Source organism: Aspergillus lucknowensis (genome assembly GCF_044049455.1).
Source record: "Aspergillus lucknowensis strain CBS 449.75 chromosome Unknown BJX67scaffold_7, whole genome shotgun sequence".
NCBI classification, from domain to species: domain Eukaryota; kingdom Fungi; phylum Ascomycota; class Eurotiomycetes; order Eurotiales; family Aspergillaceae; genus Aspergillus; species Aspergillus lucknowensis.
In genome coordinates this window covers 505,147-520,352 of record NW_027263551.1, presented here as the reverse complement: position 1 = coordinate 520,352, position 15,206 = coordinate 505,147, and the positions used below count along the sequence as shown (strand labels likewise).

The 15,206-nt window shown below is 52.5% G+C and overlaps 9 protein-coding genes across 9 annotated transcripts; 5 read left to right on the top strand and 4 right to left on the bottom strand.

Annotated features, from left to right (window-relative positions):
• Positions 1-804: 804 nt before the first annotated feature.
• On the top strand, positions 805-2,229 carry BJX67DRAFT_307235 (uncharacterized protein). The gene has a single exon (XM_071027075.1). It carries the CDS (start codon positions 1,216-1,218, stop codon positions 1,954-1,956), a length of 741 nt encoding a protein of 246 aa, XP_070889092.1. The 5' UTR covers positions 805-1,215; the 3' UTR covers positions 1,957-2,229.
• Positions 2,230-3,082, top strand: BJX67DRAFT_307322 (uncharacterized protein). The gene has a single exon (XM_071027080.1). The coding sequence runs from the start codon at positions 2,504-2,506 to the stop codon at positions 2,966-2,968; it is 465 nt and encodes a 154-aa protein (XP_070889091.1). The 5' UTR covers positions 2,230-2,503; the 3' UTR covers positions 2,969-3,082.
• BJX67DRAFT_307321 (uncharacterized protein) lies at positions 3,083-3,913 on the bottom strand. The gene has a single exon (XM_071027079.1). It carries the CDS (start codon positions 3,744-3,746, stop codon positions 3,198-3,200), a length of 549 nt encoding a protein of 182 aa, XP_070889090.1. The 5' UTR covers positions 3,747-3,913; the 3' UTR covers positions 3,083-3,197.
• BJX67DRAFT_307320 (uncharacterized protein) lies at positions 3,914-4,842 on the bottom strand. Its single transcript, XM_071027078.1, has one exon. The coding sequence runs from the start codon at positions 4,589-4,591 to the stop codon at positions 4,082-4,084; it is 510 nt and encodes a 169-aa protein (XP_070889089.1). The 5' UTR covers positions 4,592-4,842; the 3' UTR covers positions 3,914-4,081.
• BJX67DRAFT_307361 (uncharacterized protein) lies at positions 4,843-6,457 on the top strand. Its single transcript, XM_071027081.1, has one exon. It carries the CDS (start codon positions 5,094-5,096, stop codon positions 5,940-5,942), a length of 849 nt encoding a protein of 282 aa, XP_070889088.1. The 5' UTR covers positions 4,843-5,093; the 3' UTR covers positions 5,943-6,457.
• A 1,581-nt stretch (positions 6,458-8,038) lies between these two features.
• On the bottom strand, positions 8,039-8,926 carry BJX67DRAFT_307227 (uncharacterized protein). The gene is made up of 2 exons (XM_071027074.1): positions 8,579-8,926; positions 8,039-8,492 (listed from the first exon to the last, which is right to left on the bottom strand). Exons 1-2 carry the CDS (start codon positions 8,790-8,792, stop codon positions 8,074-8,076), a joined length of 633 nt encoding a protein of 210 aa, XP_070889087.1. The 5' UTR covers positions 8,793-8,926; the 3' UTR covers positions 8,039-8,073.
• BJX67DRAFT_307314 (uncharacterized protein) lies at positions 8,765-12,673 on the bottom strand. Its single transcript, XM_071027077.1, has 3 exons — positions 12,245-12,673; positions 11,747-12,189; positions 8,765-11,693 (listed from the first exon to the last, which is right to left on the bottom strand). The coding sequence occupies exons 1-3, from the start codon at positions 12,554-12,556 to the stop codon at positions 9,062-9,064; spliced, it is 3,387 nt and encodes a 1,128-aa protein (XP_070889086.1). The 5' UTR covers positions 12,557-12,673; the 3' UTR covers positions 8,765-9,061.
• Positions 12,674-13,168: 495 nt separating this feature from the next.
• BJX67DRAFT_307192 (OPA3 family protein) lies at positions 13,169-14,409 on the top strand. Its single transcript, XM_071027072.1, has 2 exons — positions 13,169-13,375; positions 13,434-14,409. The coding sequence occupies exons 1-2, from the start codon at positions 13,316-13,318 to the stop codon at positions 14,226-14,228; spliced, it is 855 nt and encodes a 284-aa protein (XP_070889085.1). The 5' UTR covers positions 13,169-13,315; the 3' UTR covers positions 14,229-14,409.
• BJX67DRAFT_307198 (uncharacterized protein) lies at positions 14,410-15,162 on the top strand. Its single transcript, XM_071027073.1, has one exon. It carries the CDS (start codon positions 14,591-14,593, stop codon positions 15,029-15,031), a length of 441 nt encoding a protein of 146 aa, XP_070889084.1. The 5' UTR covers positions 14,410-14,590; the 3' UTR covers positions 15,032-15,162.
• The last annotated feature ends 44 nt before the right edge of the window (positions 15,163-15,206 follow it).

The following is a 15,206-nucleotide window of genomic DNA, read 5'->3' as shown; positions in this document are numbered from 1 at the left end:
CTTTCTTCTTCTGGCCGTCTGACGGAACGGAGCTTCAGCACCACCATTGGGACCTGTTTCTGCTATCTTGTTCTTAGTAGGACCACTTCCAATCTCTTCACAAGAAGAGAATATACATCATCTATGTCCCTATCCTGCAATGCATAAGCTGGCCGCTTGGCAACCTCCCAGGTATCCATGGACACGGAAGCCGGCTATGATGCGGTCATCCTGGACCGGAGTAATCCCCTAGGAGTAAGTCCACTATGTAGTCCTGGGTCACGCCATTGTTGTCTCGTTGTCTCGGCTGAGGACCCGGTAATAACCACAAACGCAACATAGTCGCCGTCCGGACCGAATGATACTTGCCAGGTATTATTCGTACGGCTAACCGCAAGTCCGGGTGCATCTTCATTGGGCTAAATACCTTGTATTCCAGGCTCTCCCAAAGATGGGATCGACATAGTACACCGTGTTGAAGGCTACCACACGATCACATGACGAAGAGACACGTCCAAGCGACAACACTCTGTTTCTAACGGGGCATGGCCGTATGGTCTTCTTCTGCCTGAAGAACTTGTTCGCGGATGATGTTAGGTCTGTCGCAGAGATCCCATACGGTGTTTGCTCATGCAAAGGACACTCGTTCTTAGCTTGATTTACTTGCGAAGCTCCCTGCAACCAGGCCCAACGGTTCCAACGGCTCGAGGTCACAAGCGCAGAAAGCGCGTAAATCCAGCTGTCCGGCTTCTATTTGACTACTTGACAACAGCAAGAAGCTGGGTTGCTTTCAGCTGGGCTACCAGTAAGTATTGACCTTCCTCCACAGCAAGTATAACCTCAATGGCCGAAATAGTCCTGTTTATTTCAAGTCACACGACGCAGCCCTCAACTGCGCATACTGCTAGTGACACGCATCATGCAGTGCACCTGCCTTCTGAGTCAATTAGAAAATCCGGGATAGGATCAACGCGAACCAAACTGCCACGAAAAGGATCCCTGGGTTCGTTTATTGTTGCAGCTAGCAAAGGGTCCAAACATTCAGATCACAATCTCCAGAACAGCTACACAATCGGTTTCTAGAGCTTTCTGAGCCGCAAAGCTCAGGTGTCAAAGCTTACTCCCCGGGATCGAAATTGAAGATTGGCTTGAGAGCTTACGAAGCCAGCAACCAACAGGAGTTTCCCCGGTCTCTTGGGTGTCGTAAAAGCAAGTAATCACAAAGGCTGGTGGGCCATGAGACCTTCATTCGGAGCCTGCCGGTGGATGGTGGGGGTAGATTGCCCAAATTCACCTCTTCTGCTCGATTCGTGCACTTCTGCTCTTCGGAAGATGTCGAGTTTCAGGGGAGCTCCTTGCAGAATTCGCCTCTCTCACCGAGCAGGATACGCGAGACGTGGAAGAGGAGAAAACGTAGTACACGGCAACACATCAAGAAAGCGCTTCTGCGACAATGTCAAGGCATTGACGCTGTACACTGCATTGATTCAATTGAGAAACGAGTCATGTGGGGACCCGGCCGAAGCCACTCAATTTCTGAGTCGTGATTACCAGAGCCCAAAACCAGAGATCTGTCACTCTGCAACGCACTTTCCCCAGCTTAGCGTGGGCTCGCAATGCAGATTTGGCTTTGACTTTGGGGTCCGAAGCCCGATGCGGATTGCTTTCCGAGGAATCATCTCCCTTTTCTGTCGAATAATGGTTGAGGGAAGGCAACCTGACGCGTACAACGCAGCGGCCCGTTCCTCTCCATGCAGGAAGCATCTCAGAAAGTCTTGTTTATCGGTCGATCCGCAATCGGCGGTCGGGGTTGAGCCCGCCAATTTCTGGTCCTCATCACGGCAGACACCTCTCTTTGAGATCTGGAGACGAAAGGCATGTCAGTGCCTGATTGGTTGGCAAGCATATCCGCCGAAGCTCGGAGAGGGAATGAGAACTGCAGATTCAACCCTTGGCACAGCCCATCCGCAAATTTGAACAGGAGTAATCAACGACGGTTTCAGGGGCAACGAAGGGCTTTGGGAAGACGATTGACTGAGCCTGCGGCACGCTCGGTCGAGCAGTGCCCCTCGAAAATGACTCTTATCGCCGGCTCGCCGAAGACATTACTTAAAAGCCCTTCTTATCTCGCCGTAGACCTCGAAGTCGGTCCCAAGTCTTCAGCATTCCCTCGGCACCCAGTCGAATCGTAGGCCGTGATGCCCCCGACATCTGGATATTCGTTCAACTCGATCGTTAAGCCGCGTCCGATTTTCTCTGATGATCAGAACTGCCGAAGGGTGGATTCGAGTGCAACGTGGTGCGGCTGACAGAAAATTATCTGCGGTGAGAACGGCTCGAGCGTCCCAATGCACGCATATGGTCGGGGTTTCGCTGCACGAGGGTTCCAATCCTGAACACGGTTGAGCGGATTTGGCGTTTCCTCGCTGCGACAGGACCACCAGAAGCTGGTGGTCCCCTGGAGATAAACCATGATCTCTCCACAGCTCAGGCCAATCGGGTCCTGAAGGCACGGATTTCATCAATGCGCCATGACGTGCGCTTTGGGATCTGTCCAGTTCAATTCCGGGGAAAACAAACAGCCTTGACCCTCGCTGAAATGCCAGCCATGCTCCTCCCAATCTCAGAACAACGCGTGAGGATATTCACCCTTCATTGTTTCCGCAACATACGCTCCGCCACAGAGAATCCCCCGCCGAAGCGGCCCCTTAGCGAGAACTCGCTCCGCATCCGCAAGATACGTCGGAAGAACCCGAATTTCATTCCATGCGTCCAAGTTGAAGATGCCAGGACAAACGCAGATCCAGGTACGTTCACGAATGCCGGCCTCCGGGAGCCTCTCGGCGTAACCTTTGGTAGAGAAATGGACGTGCTCCAAACATGGAGGACCCAGAATATGTGGCAGCCGAAGCCAGACGATACAGGCACGCGCTTCTCCTACTCGTCGATACCATCCGGAGAAATCACCCGGTGGAAACCGATGGCCTGATTAACGCAATTCGAAGCAAAACATCTGTTCCTGAAGCGACTCAGCTTTTGATTCAACTGGCGGAACGCGAACATCTCAGCAGGATACAATCGCCCCCAGACTCGAACACACAGCAATGAGAAGTTGCGGTTCACTTACTTGGGGATAAGTGTCGAAGCTGGGTCGGCAAAGCCAACCAGCCGTCTGCGTTGCGAGTTGAATTAGTATTGAGCAACATGATTCGGGTATTTTATGATATTTTCCACACTGTCCTGCGAGAGAATCCAAGGCAAGATGTTTGATGGAGGCACTTGTCGCGTGGCTCACCAACCGCACTCGTATAGCCACCAGGATTGAATTTATTTCCACCAAAACCACCAAGAAGCTTATCTAATCTCCATCCGTTGAATATCACGTGCGTAGCTGTCTCTTCCAGAGATGGGGATGGGCGGCATTCTCTTTCAAGATGTCCAAATGTTCTTGTCTCTACCGTCTTCAAGATGATGCACATCCGAAGAATATAGTAACTGCGCATTCTCGGTGAATTTTGTGAGGCGCAGACGCTGAGATTCTCGGTTCTCCCCCTCCGGCGAGAAGTCGCCTTTGCACTTGTCCAATGCTTCAACGACTCCCAGACAAGGAGCCGCCGCGAGGTGACGTTGATAAGATTCCTTGCCTGCGGTAGAAACTGAAGGCAAAGCACTCTCATGTCTATGTGAGAGGAGGAGAGCCCTGTGGGCTGTAACCGCAAGCAATACAGGTAGGCAGAGGCGGCCCTGCTCCCCGTTTGAAAGCCCATCGATGCTTGCTTCCGACCGAACTAAGAATTAAAGAATAATATCGCTGAGACTCAAAAGCCTGGAGAAGTGTTATTGGGCATCGTTTCTCAACAACACCCGCACCCCTGCTGTGGTGGAATTCGCAATGAGAGACACGAGACAACCCAACGTCTCGATATCAATGTGTCTGACTGGGAGTGCCAGACGTTCGAGCGCATGAGTCTCAGGCATGAATGTCACTTGCAGGGAAGAATGTGATTGTGCAGTTCGCAATTAACCCGTACTCCGTCCAAATCACAGAACATGACCCCCCGGGCTGTGACGGTCAAGGCCCGTGCCTCCTTGAGCTGCTGTCTCACCTCAGAGGACTGAACCGCTCCTCACCCTGACTTGGAAGAGAGAGGGTCGGGCCAGCAATCACCAGTTTTCCCCTCGGTCCCTCTTGGAAGAACGGACCAGAGGCTCCCTCTTCTTCAAGTGCTTGGTGGAGCAGGCAACTGCGCGAAGGACAAAGACGAATCCCTTCCCGTCCGAGTCCGTGGCTTCCTTGGTGGTGGTCGAGGAGAGCCATTATTATCCAGTCAAAAGCACGGATTTCAAGCCATTGCTGCCGCGGAGTTCGTGATCGGCGGTTCGCTTCACCATTCATCGCCGATTCAGCGATCGGGTTTTTCTGAAGTGGTTCCACGTCGAGCAGTCGCAATCCGCATCTGGCACACTCAGATCCATCGTTCAGCCAGATTTCTGTTTCTCCCTCGCCGGTGAGATTTCCGAATTTCCCATGCCGGGAGATATTTTTGAGATGCGTCTGAGCCAGTGGTGGTGGAGTGGTGTCTCCGAGAATCAAATCTCCAGTTCTCCCCATTCACGATCCTCCCTTCCTCCTGAGGGGAATGGCCTCCCCACTCGTGCGAACTTGGTCTGGAAGTCAGTCCGTCTGCAAATGACACAGACCCAGCGTTCCCTCCATGCTTCTTTCTCACTGGCTCACAGCGCCAGAAATCTTCCGTTCTGCTCCCATGAGCCCACTCTTTTGGTGCAGATCAGCGGTCCACGAACCCACCCTCGCGAGGGTCCATCCGTCCCGCGCAGCTTACCTCGAGGTTGGCGTTTTGCAGGCTAGCTGAAAAGAGAGAAGCTGCTGAGAATGAAACACAAAATCCAAGCCTTGGAAAAAAAAAAGAAAGTACTGACACTTGCTTTGTGACTTCGCGTCTCCCTGAGCTCCGTCACGCGAGGTCCAGTTTGACCCACCGGGCTTCAAATAGGAGGAAATCCCTCCCTGATGCCGTGCTCCTCCATCATCCACTCTTCATCCTTCTTGATCCATTCCCGAACACGCACCAGTGGTTCGACAACCAAACGCCATGTCGGGAATGTCAACGGGCCGCAGCCTTGCACGCCGCCTCCTGCTGGCAGCCCTCGATCGCGAGGAGAAGGGTCATCCCCCTGCAACGCAGCCACCTCCAGTACTTGAGTCCTTTGGACCCGACCCCAATGTGGAAGACCCAGAGTCCGGTGAAAGTCGGGCAAAACACTTGACAGTTACCGGCACAGACGCCAGCATCCTAATTCCACCCAACGACAAGCTGCTTGTCTTCCGCGCACTCACTGGCATCGATAGTGCACCGGCACTTAATATATTAAACAGCACTCGAACAGCACCCAACGTCGGCATTTACACGCGGGTCGTAGCAGCCGAGCTGAAGGCCGCCAGCCGCTACCGATTCCACGCTCTCCTAATCAACACTTGTCTTAGCATTCAAATCGTGGTAGCCGCCACCCTTACGGCTCTCGGTGCCGCCAACGGACCCCATAACGCTATAACAGCGTTTGGAGCCATTAACACTATCATGGCTGGCATTCTCACATACCTGAAAGGCTCTGGCCTGCCGGACCGCCTGAAATACTATCAGAACGAATGGCGGAACATCCGAGAGTACATCGAGCAGCGGGAGCGGGAGCTGTGTCTGATCGGGTGCGAGCTCGATGTCGAAGAAGAAATCCATATCATCGAACAGATGTACGAGGGGGTCAAACGCGAAATCGAATCGACAAAGAGTGGTGGTGATAATCGGTCGGCCGGTCGCGACGGCTACTCGAATCGGCGATCAATCCTGCCGCATAGCGAACGAAGGGAACACTCTCCTCGTGCGCCGAGTCCAGTGAGACCTAAGTCTCCGGAACGTGCTTTTGATAAACATCAGCTGGGCTAAGGAAGCCATGACGGAGATTGTAGTGGAAGGGGTTGACTTCATTTGGCGCACAGCGTAAGACAGCGTACCGATTAGCGTCATCAGAGATGGGCGTCCTTTAAAACATATGGATGCATGGATACATGGATGGACGGATGGTATTGCATAATACTAATGGATTTGCTTGAACCCTCGACTGGGCTCTTAGATTGGTTGAGCCGTGAGCTTCTGCAAATCACACTGGCACAACACTTGGATGGAGCGAGTCTCGAAATCCACTCAACTTCCCTGGTGCTCGAAATATCACCCGTGACTTCAAATGGTCACCAGCAGAAACTCCTTTTTGTTTACCTCTTCACCTCTTCCTTTAGGCCTTTTCCTTCCCGAAAGGCTAACTAATATGTATACAAATTGGACTCCTGCTTTCTCTCTTTCTTGTCCTCAGTTCCATACCACTCTAGCATGCTAGTAGTATTGTGACGCCCCATTTGCTGAGCATGCTGACACTGGTCAGCCTGCCATCATTGCATGTAACTGATTGTGGCAATCATGAGGCCTTTCGACGGATTAAGACTTTCTCGGGGTCGGTGCTGTTGGTCTCCTGGACTGGTCCCTCTGCTCATCATCAAAACAACCTGAAGCTGTCCCCCAAGTTATATGTTCATCAAATTTCGTTGGCAGGATTGTAAGAGGAAGGTTCAACAGGCCTCCTGGCCCCTCCGGAAATAACATGAGAATCCCAGCCCATCCTTCCCTCTCCCTCCCCGAACAACAATCCCTTCATCATGGCGCCAAGTTCGAGGAGCAGGGGATGCTCCCCGAGCCGTAAATCGAACCCGTTCCCCGGCGAGACAGGAGAGGATGCCGACTTCATTCGGCAAACTTGCAGGCCCCCTTCTTTATGCAACCAGCGCTACCCTTAGCCTCCAGCTTCTTGAAGGCTCCAATTATGCTGTGAGATAGTCAGGATGTTGAGAATTCGTCATAATATATTAGTATCTCCGTACGACAAGGGACATGCCTATAGCCTTTCCAGAGTATAGGTGAACCTTCAGAAAGACATGCCTCGCGGAATATACTCTCGCAACTTCTCGCAACTTCTCGCAACCACACTTTCTCTTCTTGTATGACGGCAAATCCATTGGACATATAAATCGTAGTCAGATCGTCCTAGAGCAGTAAAGTGCCAACGACCGAAGTTCAATCCATATTCATCGGCCCGCCGATAGGTGTTCATTTGTTACATGGCTTTTGAAGGAACGGTTTAGATCACCTTCCCCGCTTTGCAACACCTTACCGACCATATTGAATGAAAGGGGCCCTATGCTGTACGCATTCGTGATCCACACAAGGGCAGCGTAGGATAGACTATTGTATGTACCCGTACGCGATTGCTTGCCACGCGAAAGCTGTCTGACCGAGGGACATCCATGTCTCTGTTGACATGGCGATGTGGAAGAATCGCGGTCTTCGAGACGAGCGTGGCCGAATCGTATAGCGGTAAGGTTCCGATCCGGTGCGATTATTTGCGAACTGGGCATATGCTAACTTACTTTTAAAGACGACAGGCAGCAATTGAGCCAGAATGATAAAATTGGAGTGGCCAACGGTCGACAGGACTGATCCGACCCGACCGGACCTTGAGTCTGTCACCCACAGCGCCACAAACCAACATCGACGTTGTCTGTCGCGATCCAGAGATGGAAATGGAGCACGTTATGGATCATCGCCAGCGGTACCGTACCCGTTGGAGCATTCTCCGTCAACAAGGCGAATCATGAACACCGGGTGGGCGGCGAGGGGGTGATGTGCATGCAGATCGTTCAGGACAAAACGTCAACCGGCGGGCGAGAGCCAATGGGTATTTCGCCGCATCCATCGCAGGGACGCTGATCATCTTTCTGAAGAACGATGACGATGTGGAGAAGATTCTTAGTATTTCTGCGGTTGTGTAGTCCAGTATATGTGGCCTTATTCTACGCTCCGAAGGGAGATGAGTGCGAGATAAGAGGGGTTGTATTAGATACCTCCGGTCGCCCAGCAGGCAAGGATCGAGTGTATGGGTATATACCGCTGAAATAAAAACAAAATTAAAGACAAAAGAAACTCCGGAAGGCCCAGCTGTACAAGAAGAGAAGCCATCGATTTGCCCTCATCCGATTAGGTACCCAAAAATCCCCAGCACAATCGCCCCCACGGTGGCACCCGTGGATTCCTTCGACGCCAAACCTGGCGCCGCCCCTGTGTACTCCGGCTCGTCCACACCAGGAGTCGAACTCGGCCAGACACTCACCGATGGGAAAGGCGGAATCAAACTCGACGCGGGCGTCGGGATCGGTGTTGATAAAACCGTAATGCTACTCGCCGAACCAGGCGGCAGCGTCGGTCGTGGGTACAATGGGTCATCGCTGGTATCAAGCCCATCGCTCGAAGAGTCAGGCGCCTGAGTGGGGTTTGAGAGATGCGACGTCGCCATTGTAAGCCCGTATTCGCGGGCGCAGGAATCAGGGTCCAGATCGTTGGAGCAGCAGTAGGGGGCGAACAGGCAGTAGGAGGAAGAGGGGCAGGCGTCTGTTGTTTTCGATTTCTCGCTCTTTAGTTTGTTGTTTTCGAGGAGATTTGCCAGGAACGAGGGGAAGTGAAGGGGGGGAACACACATTTGCCTCCAGGACAGCATGTCTGTCCTTCGTCGGGGTTATAACAGACGCCACTGTCGCCGCACACAGGCCAGTCGTCAGGACAACCTGGAGTTGTGCCAGGGATAAAGGCGTCGCCCTCGCCGTTGTGGTGACGCTTGAGAAGCGAGAGGGACGAGGTGTCCGCGATGGACTGGCCCACTAGGAAGGGGGCCAGCAGGAGAAGAGCGATCATGAATCTGAAGAATTCTGGGGAGCTCAATGCGGACAGAAGAGCTGACGAGGAGGGGACAGAGGAGGGAAGAGCAGAAATTGGAGAGGTGGCACGCCGAGTCACTTGGAGCGCTGAGTCGCTAGTGGAAAATAGCCGCTTTTAGTCGACTTGACTTTGATTAAATTTCACGATGCCTTGTTTATGCACATGAACCGATTGCTATCTTTCCCCTCCAAACTCCACTCGAAAACACTCGGCAACAATTACTCAAGAAAACCCGATGTCATCAATCATAAGCCCGCTAATCGCAGCCGCTCTTTGAGCGCTTCGATCTCCTGGTCCACCTCGCCCGTGCTGCTTCTGCTCTTAGTCTCCTTCAGCGACACGGAGCGATACTCTCCATCGCCTCCCGGCGCGCCCACCGTCACCCATACAAATTTGCTTCCGCCACCGTTGCTTGACGGCGCTCGCTCCTGCGCTCCCTCCCAGAATATCTCGTTCCCCGCCCTCTCGGGCGACGGCCGCCCCCCCAATCGTCCCTGCCGGATCCAGCCTTTCAGGACATCCTTGATGAAGCCTATCTTTTGCATAAACGAGTTCGCTTCCAGGACTTCTTTGATGCGATCATCCAATGGGCTGGCACTCGTACCATACGCAATGCTGAGAAATGTCGCGACCTCATCCGACACCACGGCTCGCGTGTCAAATCCAGACGGGTGCATCTTTCCCTTCGCGGCAAGATACCGGGCTGCAGAAGGCGACAAGTGGTAAAAGTCCATCCAAGGGGACGAATTTCTCGTACGACCGAGCGCCAGCACCAGCTTCGTATGGTCGGGGAAGTTGAATTGGAATGCCCCATCCCCGAAGCCCCAAACGCCGACGTTGCCCAGCCGCTGGTAGAACTTGATGAACTGCCCAGGTACCTCACCGGTCGTAGGATCATCAAGGAATCCCTCGTCACCGTGTCGGCCCAGCGACCCGATCATATATTTTCCAAACTGGTCCACGAGCTTTACGCGCTTTATTTTTTCGGCATCAGCGCGCGCGCGGTCGGCTCCGGAGTCCGTACGGACCTTGATCCCTCCGCTTGACCCTTTCACCTCGAACAGTGACGGTTGGATGAGGGCCCTGCGGATACCGCCTCGGCACTCGACAAGCTCCTCACTACAATGCTCGTAGAACTCCACCGGTTTCCCGTCGCGGGGCACGAGCTGGTCAGCTTCAGAGTATGGCTTGGTATCAGACTTGTCTTGACTACGAGCCTTGCGCCGAATATGCTTCTCTCCATCTCGGACCACAACACCAGTAGCAGGCTGCCCGTTTTCCGCTTTGAAAACACACCCTACACTGCCATCGTCCAGCACATAGCCTATTCCGTAACGATTGGTGTAGTCCACCCACTTAATCACATACGCATGCGGGGACCTGGGTGACGTTGCTCGCCGCCGAGTCGATGAGTGAGGGACCAGATTAGAAAGCATATTTCGTAAATCCGTCTTCACATCGTCAATTGAAGAACCTGGCATGTTCTCACAGGGGTCCTCTGGATGAAGAAGCGAATGGAGACCAAGAGTTGAGCGCGGTTTGTTGCCTGACGACAATGACGCTTTACTTCCAGATCGACTTACTGCCTGGGGATAAGATTCGGGTCGTCGCCGTGAAGGTGGGTCACCCTCGCGGATGATTTCAGGATCGGCATTCTGAGCCACATTCTCTCTCGGGTCCTTGTGAATCGATCGTACAGAGGGTTGCCTAGATCTTGACGGCAAACCGTCTAGAGCCGTAGACGCAGACCGTTCTTTCAGTACTGGGAGAGGCTGAACAGCTTCCTGGTTAGCAGCTTCCAGTTTTCGAGACTGGGAACGGGTCTTTCCAGCCGTCAATGTGCCAGGATCATCACTAGTTTGAGAGATTTGGGGCGCACTCCCTTTCTCCAAAGCTCGAACGGAGGCCGTGCCCGAAAACGAAGCCGCAGCACCACGCCGCGTTCGGATTGGACGATCAGCCAATCCCCCAGACGGCACTGGGAATCCGGAGCCTGGATTCGGGCCGATGTCCCGCACGTCGGATATGGCCTTCACGGTCGGTACTGGTGGATCGCGGAGGGAAGGTACTTTTCTCGCAGTGCCTTTGCTCGTCAACGCTTGTTGTCGAAGAGTAGCTGCGTGGCTCTGGGGTTCATTGCGCCGCTGTTGTGCAGCCGCGAGAGCCACTTGCGTTCGTGACTGAGAGGCGGAGGTGGTTCGAAGGGATGTGATACTGCTTTTAGTAGATAGGGCACTGCTGTCCATAGAAGATTCATCCCTTCGAATTGGCAAGGAATCTGGGAGACTCCAATCACCCAGGGTCAGGTGGGGATATTTGTAGACAATATCTTCGGGGAGAGGAATAAGCGGCTGAAGACCTTTTTCCTCCTCGGCCACACATTCAGCAAACGCTGATTTCGAAGAGTTGTGGCCAACGGATTTGCGTGCCGAGCCGTCAGGCTTCCTACCCACTCCACAAGAGCTGTAGAAGGCGGCTTTACAAGTCCGGTATCGCAAGATCGGATCGTCGACGTCCCTAATATAGCTCGAGAACTTTTCATCGTAGTCCAATCCATAACCAGATGCCATGGAATCCCCTCGCGGCTCAAGAGACCTAAGCCAAGCCGGCTTCTGAGTACTACATGTCGGATCCAGCCGTTTGGGTATACACCCATGATACATATTGAAGAATTGATGTTCGACGATATCATCGGGATCTGGACGTTCCTGCTCCTCGAGATTGAGGCAACGGCTCACCAATGACTTGGCCTCGTCGGGTATATGATTTGCGAAGTCTGAGTCTTTCGGCCAAACATATGTAAGGTTTCTGACCTTCTTATATATCTCTTCCTGGGTCTTAGATTGAAAAGGCGGGTAACCAGTAAGCATGGCGAAACTAAGAGAGTTTGTTAGCTTTCCGTACTCCGCAAGTTCTCAGAACACCCTTACCAGATAACGCCTAGCGACCAAATGTCGACCTTTTGTGTGTGGCCCCCTTTGCTTTTGTCTAGAACTTCCGGAGCAATATAGTTTGGGGTTCCGCATAATGTCTTCCTTCTCTTCTCGTCCTTTTCAGAAATTATCATAGCTGCCAACCCGAAATCTCCCACCTTAATGTCCATATTCCGGTCGAGGAACAAGTTGCCCATCTTCAGGTCACGATGCGCGACATTCCGCTTGTGTAGATATTTCACCGCACCACACAGCTGGACCATGAATCGCCTAACCTCTGGCAAACTCAAGCATTTCCTTTTTCGCACCATGTCCATCACTGAACCGTTGGGGCACAATTCCAGGATAACGTATATGCACTGATCGAATGCAAACGCCCGATGGAAACCGACAATGTGAGGGTGCCGCATCTTCGAGTGTATTTGGAGCTCAGTCCGGAACTAAACAAATTCTATCAGTACTCCACTTAGTTCGAGTCCGTGTCTCAGACCGCACCTTTTCTTGCATCTTCTTCTGTGCCATCTCAGACTTCACAACTTTCATGGCGAACACACGACCGTTGCGGAGGAGAGACCCTTCATAACAAATTGCGAACCCCCCTTTTCCAAGGAAGGCACCAGTTGAGTATCGTTCACCATCATCTCCAGGTTCTAGAACAAGCGCCGGGGGAGGCGGCGCATGATTCTTAGTCGATGAAGCCTTCTGTGCAGCGTTCGTCGCAGGCGCATGCTTATCCAAAACCTTTCTCTCCATCGAGCGTTTTGGCTTGATCATCTGGTTCGTCGATCGCGGCGATAATGCTTCCATTGTCGACTCTCAAATACTTAGTCCCGTTTTCATTCCCCCTTTCTCGTTACCAGTCGCCAGGTTATATGGTATCGGTCTCAATCAATTGCGCGGGTATTCGCGAAAACATGCAGTCGTAGCGATCATTGATTACAGAATAAACAATCAATTACAGGGCAGACGGGGTATATGAAGATGGACTGTTGGTATCTCTATGAACCCCACGCTCGTCAGTCCTCATTCACAAAGCTCTCCGGTACAGACCGTCGAGAATAGACGAGGTCAGAGGCTAAACTTACCAAAACGAAATCAGAAAAGAATTTAGTAAAAATGACGCTCAAAATCAAAAATATGCGTCCAACGCCGTACCGTCTGGCTTCGAGGGGAGGCGGGGGAGACGTCGGACCGACTGGAAGTGAAGGTCGCAGGAGAAGAACTCAAGGGACTCACACGACAAAACGTTTTCCCCAAAGCGGCAATCGATAAACAGCGATCCGCAGCCCGGAACAACGGGGCATTGATTATGTCATGATGCACAAGCCGAGCAAAATGCTTGGATGCTGACGACACCTGAGCTAGCCAGAATGAGGACTTTGGTGCCTGACGATCGAGCAGTCGGCCAGGATGACGACGGCAGTGTTTTTCGAAAGAAGACCATTTGGACCACAGTTCATGAGTCACTTCCTGGGTGAAAGAATTTTGCACCTATGGATGTTCTTTGACCACTCTCCTTCCTCAACCGCAATCTTTGCACGTACCCCACCCTGAATCTGTGCCACAATGTCCCTCACATTGAAACTCTCCTCTCTTGTCATCCGCACCCTCTCAAAGCCGATCGCCGTACGTCAACATAAACCCTTACCGGCCGCAGCCGAAATGCTAAACTGACATCGAAAAGAACCAAATCAAAGCACAGGCCCGAGAACATGAACGGTTTCGCCGAATTTGTGTCTCCATGGCCCAGGGCCTGCACCGACTCGACATGCGGCTCCGTCTCGGAACGATACGCGACAATGCCACAGCCCAACGACGAGCCGCTGCGGAGGCAGAAGTCCGCAAACACATACCCACATCGCCGACAGTGAAGACGCAAGCGGAAACAGCAGCTGAAGAAGAGGCTATTGCAAAAGCGAAAGAGGCCGAGAAACCGGCCCCCAAACCCCATATCCGCCCATTGTCGGAGTCGAAAGCCATAGAGTCTGGTGCTACTTTCATCAGTGAAGGGTTCCTTTTTCTTGTGGCTGGAGGGTTGATACTGTTCGAGTCGTGGAGGTCTCGGAGGAAGGAGACAACGCGGAGAGACGACGTTGCAGCTAGGCTTAAAGAACTCGAAGATTCTCAAAGGGTCGACAGGGAGGCGTTTCTGGCCCTCGAGAAGGAATTCATAGCTCTCGAAAAGGAGCTCCTGCGGACAAAGGCCAAACATGGAGAACCGCCGAAGTCGGCTCGTAGGATCCTTCCACGGGAGATCTGGGACATCGACCCAGAGCCAGCAGCTGAACCAGAAGAACAGAGCTGGTTCTCTGCTATTTCCTCTTACTTCTCATTTGGCCAGAACCCAGAGCAGGTGGCTGAGAAAGTTGCGAAGGATAGCCAGAAGGAAGTTCCCAAGGTCCCTACGGAGCCTCCTTCTTCAACGGCAACAGTCGCTCCACCGAAAACTGAGCCGGTGATAGAAGTTAAAAAGGTCTAATTGCCTATATAACACTACCTACGGACTGCCTTTCACGAATTCACAGGCCACAGAGACCCATCAAGCTCATGAGACGGCCCTACAGCCCTGTTCTGCACCAGGCTATATCATTCTGGCACCCCAGCAGATATTGTATATAACATCCATCTGTGTTTACTTTAGAACTCTCGCATTTTGGGCGTTACTCTTCTGTGTTGTCATTGGATGATACCCCTCTCAAATAATCGAAGAAAGGTGGAAGCGGTTGAGTTCCCGTGCATGGGTGAGGCGTCGTGGCGATGCTCTTCTTCTGTACATAGCTATAAACAACTCCGCTTCGTGGTAACCACTGCCCATAACCCTAAACGCAGCTCAAATCCAACATGGATGACTTTCATCTAGTTCGTGGTACATTTACATTTAGCTCGTCTCTTCGAAGCCGTCCGATCTGGAAGGTTATTGGGCCAGTTTTGACAGCATCGGCTACAAGGATCGAAGGTCAGCTCCATTATTCACAGTACTCGAGCCCGAATGGTGATGACCGGCATACAGAAGAGCAGTCGCAGCCGAATGACATCACCTTCAGACCGGAAACCGGTGCCCAAAACCTACAGATCTTGCTCCTGACTCCGTCCTCCCTCGAACCCTCCCAAAAACAAGACCTCATCCTTCGACTACGACAATTCGCAGCCTCGGATCCATCTTCGTGCGTGAAGAAAGCAATTGCGTTTCTCCTATCGGAAGAGGCGTTCGTCAGTGCAAACGGGAAATATAGCCTCGATGGTTTGTTCGCGTTGCAAGTTATGTATGCGCTCTACAATTGAGCCACCCGCCCTTGCATACTAACACTGGATGGACCAACTAGGCTATTCGAAAGCCTCGCGACCCCTCTTCCTGTTATTCCTATCGCCGACGTGCCCTCCTTCCCATCTTGCGTCCAGGAGTATATGGCATCCCTTGAGGACATACCAGTAACGAGCCCTACTCTAGAAGAATCTA

What these genes read in the sequence shown, in the direction of transcription:
- BJX67DRAFT_307235 (XM_071027075.1), top strand. Translation starts at nt 1,216, where the DNA reads ATGAGACCTTCATTCGGAGCCTGCCGGTGGATGGTGGGGGTAGATTGC.
- BJX67DRAFT_307322 (XM_071027080.1), top strand. Translation starts at nt 2,504, where the DNA reads ATGCGCCATGACGTGCGCTTTGGGATCTGTCCAGTTCAATTCCGGGGA.
- BJX67DRAFT_307321 (XM_071027079.1), bottom strand. Translation starts at nt 3,746, where the DNA reads ATGGGCTTTCAAACGGGGAGCAGGGCCGCCTCTGCCTACCTGTATTGC.
- BJX67DRAFT_307320 (XM_071027078.1), bottom strand. Translation starts at nt 4,591, where the DNA reads ATGGGGAGAACTGGAGATTTGATTCTCGGAGACACCACTCCACCACCA.
- BJX67DRAFT_307361 (XM_071027081.1), top strand. Translation starts at nt 5,094, where the DNA reads ATGTCGGGAATGTCAACGGGCCGCAGCCTTGCACGCCGCCTCCTGCTG.
- BJX67DRAFT_307227 (XM_071027074.1), bottom strand. Translation starts at nt 8,792, where the DNA reads ATGATCGCTCTTCTCCTGCTGGCCCCCTTCCTAGTGGGCCAGTCCATC. An exon ending in ATGCTGTCCTGGAGGCAAAT is followed by an intron (nt 8,493 to 8,578) that starts GTGTGTTCCCCC and finishes CGAAAACAACAG; the next exon opens with ACGCCTGCCCCTCTTCCTCC.
- BJX67DRAFT_307314 (XM_071027077.1), bottom strand. Translation starts at nt 12,556, where the DNA reads ATGGAAGCATTATCGCCGCGATCGACGAACCAGATGATCAAGCCAAAA. An exon ending in AGAAGAAGATGCAAGAAAAG is followed by an intron (nt 12,190 to 12,244) that starts GTGCGGTCTGAG and finishes GAATTTGTTTAG; the next exon opens with TTCCGGACTGAGCTCCAAAT. An exon ending in TGGTCGCTAGGCGTTATCTG is followed by an intron (nt 11,694 to 11,746) that starts GTAAGGGTGTTC and finishes AAACTCTCTTAG; the next exon opens with TTTCGCCATGCTTACTGGTT.
- BJX67DRAFT_307192 (XM_071027072.1), top strand. Translation starts at nt 13,316, where the DNA reads ATGTCCCTCACATTGAAACTCTCCTCTCTTGTCATCCGCACCCTCTCA. An exon ending in CCCTCTCAAAGCCGATCGCC is followed by an intron (nt 13,376 to 13,433) that starts GTACGTCAACAT and finishes GACATCGAAAAG; the next exon opens with AACCAAATCAAAGCACAGGC.
- BJX67DRAFT_307198 (XM_071027073.1), top strand. Translation starts at nt 14,591, where the DNA reads ATGGATGACTTTCATCTAGTTCGTGGTACATTTACATTTAGCTCGTCT.